The following is a 1986-nucleotide window of genomic DNA, read 5'->3' on the forward strand; positions in this document are numbered from 1 at the left end:
TTCCTGCTGTAATCTTCCTTTTAGGGCCTATTCTGGCCATCTCAGTGCTCTTTTTATTTTCCAGAGACAAAAGAGCCATGGGGGAATACAATGATGAAAGGGACTATGAGTGAATCTTTAAATTAAATCTGAATCTCAGCTGAAGACTTAACCACAGAGTTTGTCCTTTTACCTATAGATAGACACTAAGGACTAAGATGCCCCAAGATATGGATATTTCCCAGACTGTAACCAATAGCTCAAGACTTCACATGTCTACATTCATTCTGATGGGGCTTGCAGGCATTCACAAGTGGCAGCACTGGCTCTCCCTGACCCTGGCTCTGATCTATCTCATAGCTCTTGGTGCTAATATCTTCATCATGATCACCATTCACCATAAGCTTAAACTGCACCAGCCCATGTATCAATTCCTTAGTAGCCTTGCTGTAGTGGACATTGGCTTTGCTACTACCATCATGCTCAAGATTCTGGCCATCGCCTGGTTTGATGCTAAGGCCATCAGCCTCTCTGAGTGCTTTTCTCAAATCTATGCTGTTCACTGTTTTATATGCATGGAGTCAGGCATCTTCTTCTGTATGGCTGCAGATAGATATGTAGCCATCTGCCACTCATGTAAATACTCCATAGTTACTGAGGCTTTTGTGGTCAAAGCTATCATATTCATAGTGTTTAGGAATGTCCTGTTGACCATCCCCATACTGTAGTGGCTTCCCAGAGACACTATTGCTCCAAGAATGAAATTGAGCATTGTATGTGCTCTAACCTGGGAGTCACTGGCTTGACCTGTGATGATGCCACCATTAATAGATTTTATCAGTTGGCTTTGGCCTGGGTCGTTGGTGGAAATTACATGGCTCTACTCTTCAGTTCCTATGTTCTTATTTTTCGTTCTGTGATGAGGCTGAACTCTGCTGAGACAATAATCAAGGCTCTGAGCACCTGCAGTTCCCATCTCATCCTCATCTTTTTCTTCTACACAACCACTGTTGTAGTGTTGATAGCTCACCTGGCAAGAAAAGCAGTTCCCATCTTCCCAGTTTTCCTTAATGTACTTAACATTATCATCCCACAGCCCTTAACCCCATGATATATGCTCTTAGGGCCCAGGAGCTCAGAGTAGGCTTCCAGAGGATGCCTGAGTTAGATAAGAATGTGTCCTAGAAGTAACACAAATTAAAGAATGGGATATGTGGTACTGTAAAAGAGCACAGATTTTGAAACTCAACAAACTATGATTGGGATTTGATTTCTCTCTTTCAGTAAGAAATATAATTTGTTAGCTAACACATAAACAAAAATTCACACTCTCTAGAAATAAAAATATTGTAAATGAAAATAAATGAGAGGTAGTTCCTGCCTAAGTATAACTATATATGTTATTGTTAATGGTATCGATATACATTTTAAAATTCCAAGCATGAAAATAACTCAGATGTCCATCAGCTGATGAATGGATTTAAAAAAATGAATAGATCCATATATTTAAATATTACTCAGCAATAAAAACAAATGAAAGCTTTTCACAAAGATAGTGCCAAAAGCAGAGAATTTTGGAAGCCCCTGCCCCTCCCAAAGCCAAAACCAAAGCAAAAACTTTAAGGCAAAGAAAGCAATGCTGAAAGGCATCCACAGCCACAAAAGAAACCACATTCCAGCAGCCCAAGACACTGCAGATCCAAAGGCAGACCAAATATCCTCAGAAGAGCACCCTTAAGAGAAACAAATTTGACCACTATGCCATCATCAATTTCCCCGACCACTGAGTCAGCCATGAAGATGATAAAAGACAACAGTACACTTGTGTTCGTTGTGGATGTCAAGGTCAACAAGCACCAGATCACACAGGCTGTGAAGAAGCTCTATGACATGGACGTGGCCAAAGTTAACACCCTGATCAGGCCTGATGGAGAGAAGAAGGCATATGTTTTACTGGCTCCCAACTATGATGCTTTGGATGTTGCCAACCAAATTGAGATCATCTAA

General features: G+C 40.8%; 1 protein-coding gene and 1 pseudogene across 1 annotated transcript; both read left to right on the plus strand.

Annotated features, from left to right (window-relative positions):
* The first annotated feature begins 209 nt into the window (after nucleotides 1-209).
* LOC102891065 (olfactory receptor 56B4) lies at nucleotides 210-1164 on the plus strand. Its single transcript, XM_015592353.1, is given in 3 exon segments — nucleotides 210-699; nucleotides 702-1070; nucleotides 1073-1164. Coding segments are annotated over 3 exon segments (951 nt in total).
* A 19-nt stretch (nucleotides 1165-1183) lies between these two features.
* Nucleotides 1184-1986, plus strand: LOC102881726 (annotated as a pseudogene).

The sequence above is a fragment of the Pteropus alecto genome, unplaced genomic scaffold, assembly GCF_000325575.1.
Source record: "Pteropus alecto unplaced genomic scaffold, ASM32557v1 scaffold395, whole genome shotgun sequence".
Classification (NCBI taxonomy): Eukaryota; Metazoa; Chordata; class Mammalia; order Chiroptera; family Pteropodidae; genus Pteropus; species Pteropus alecto.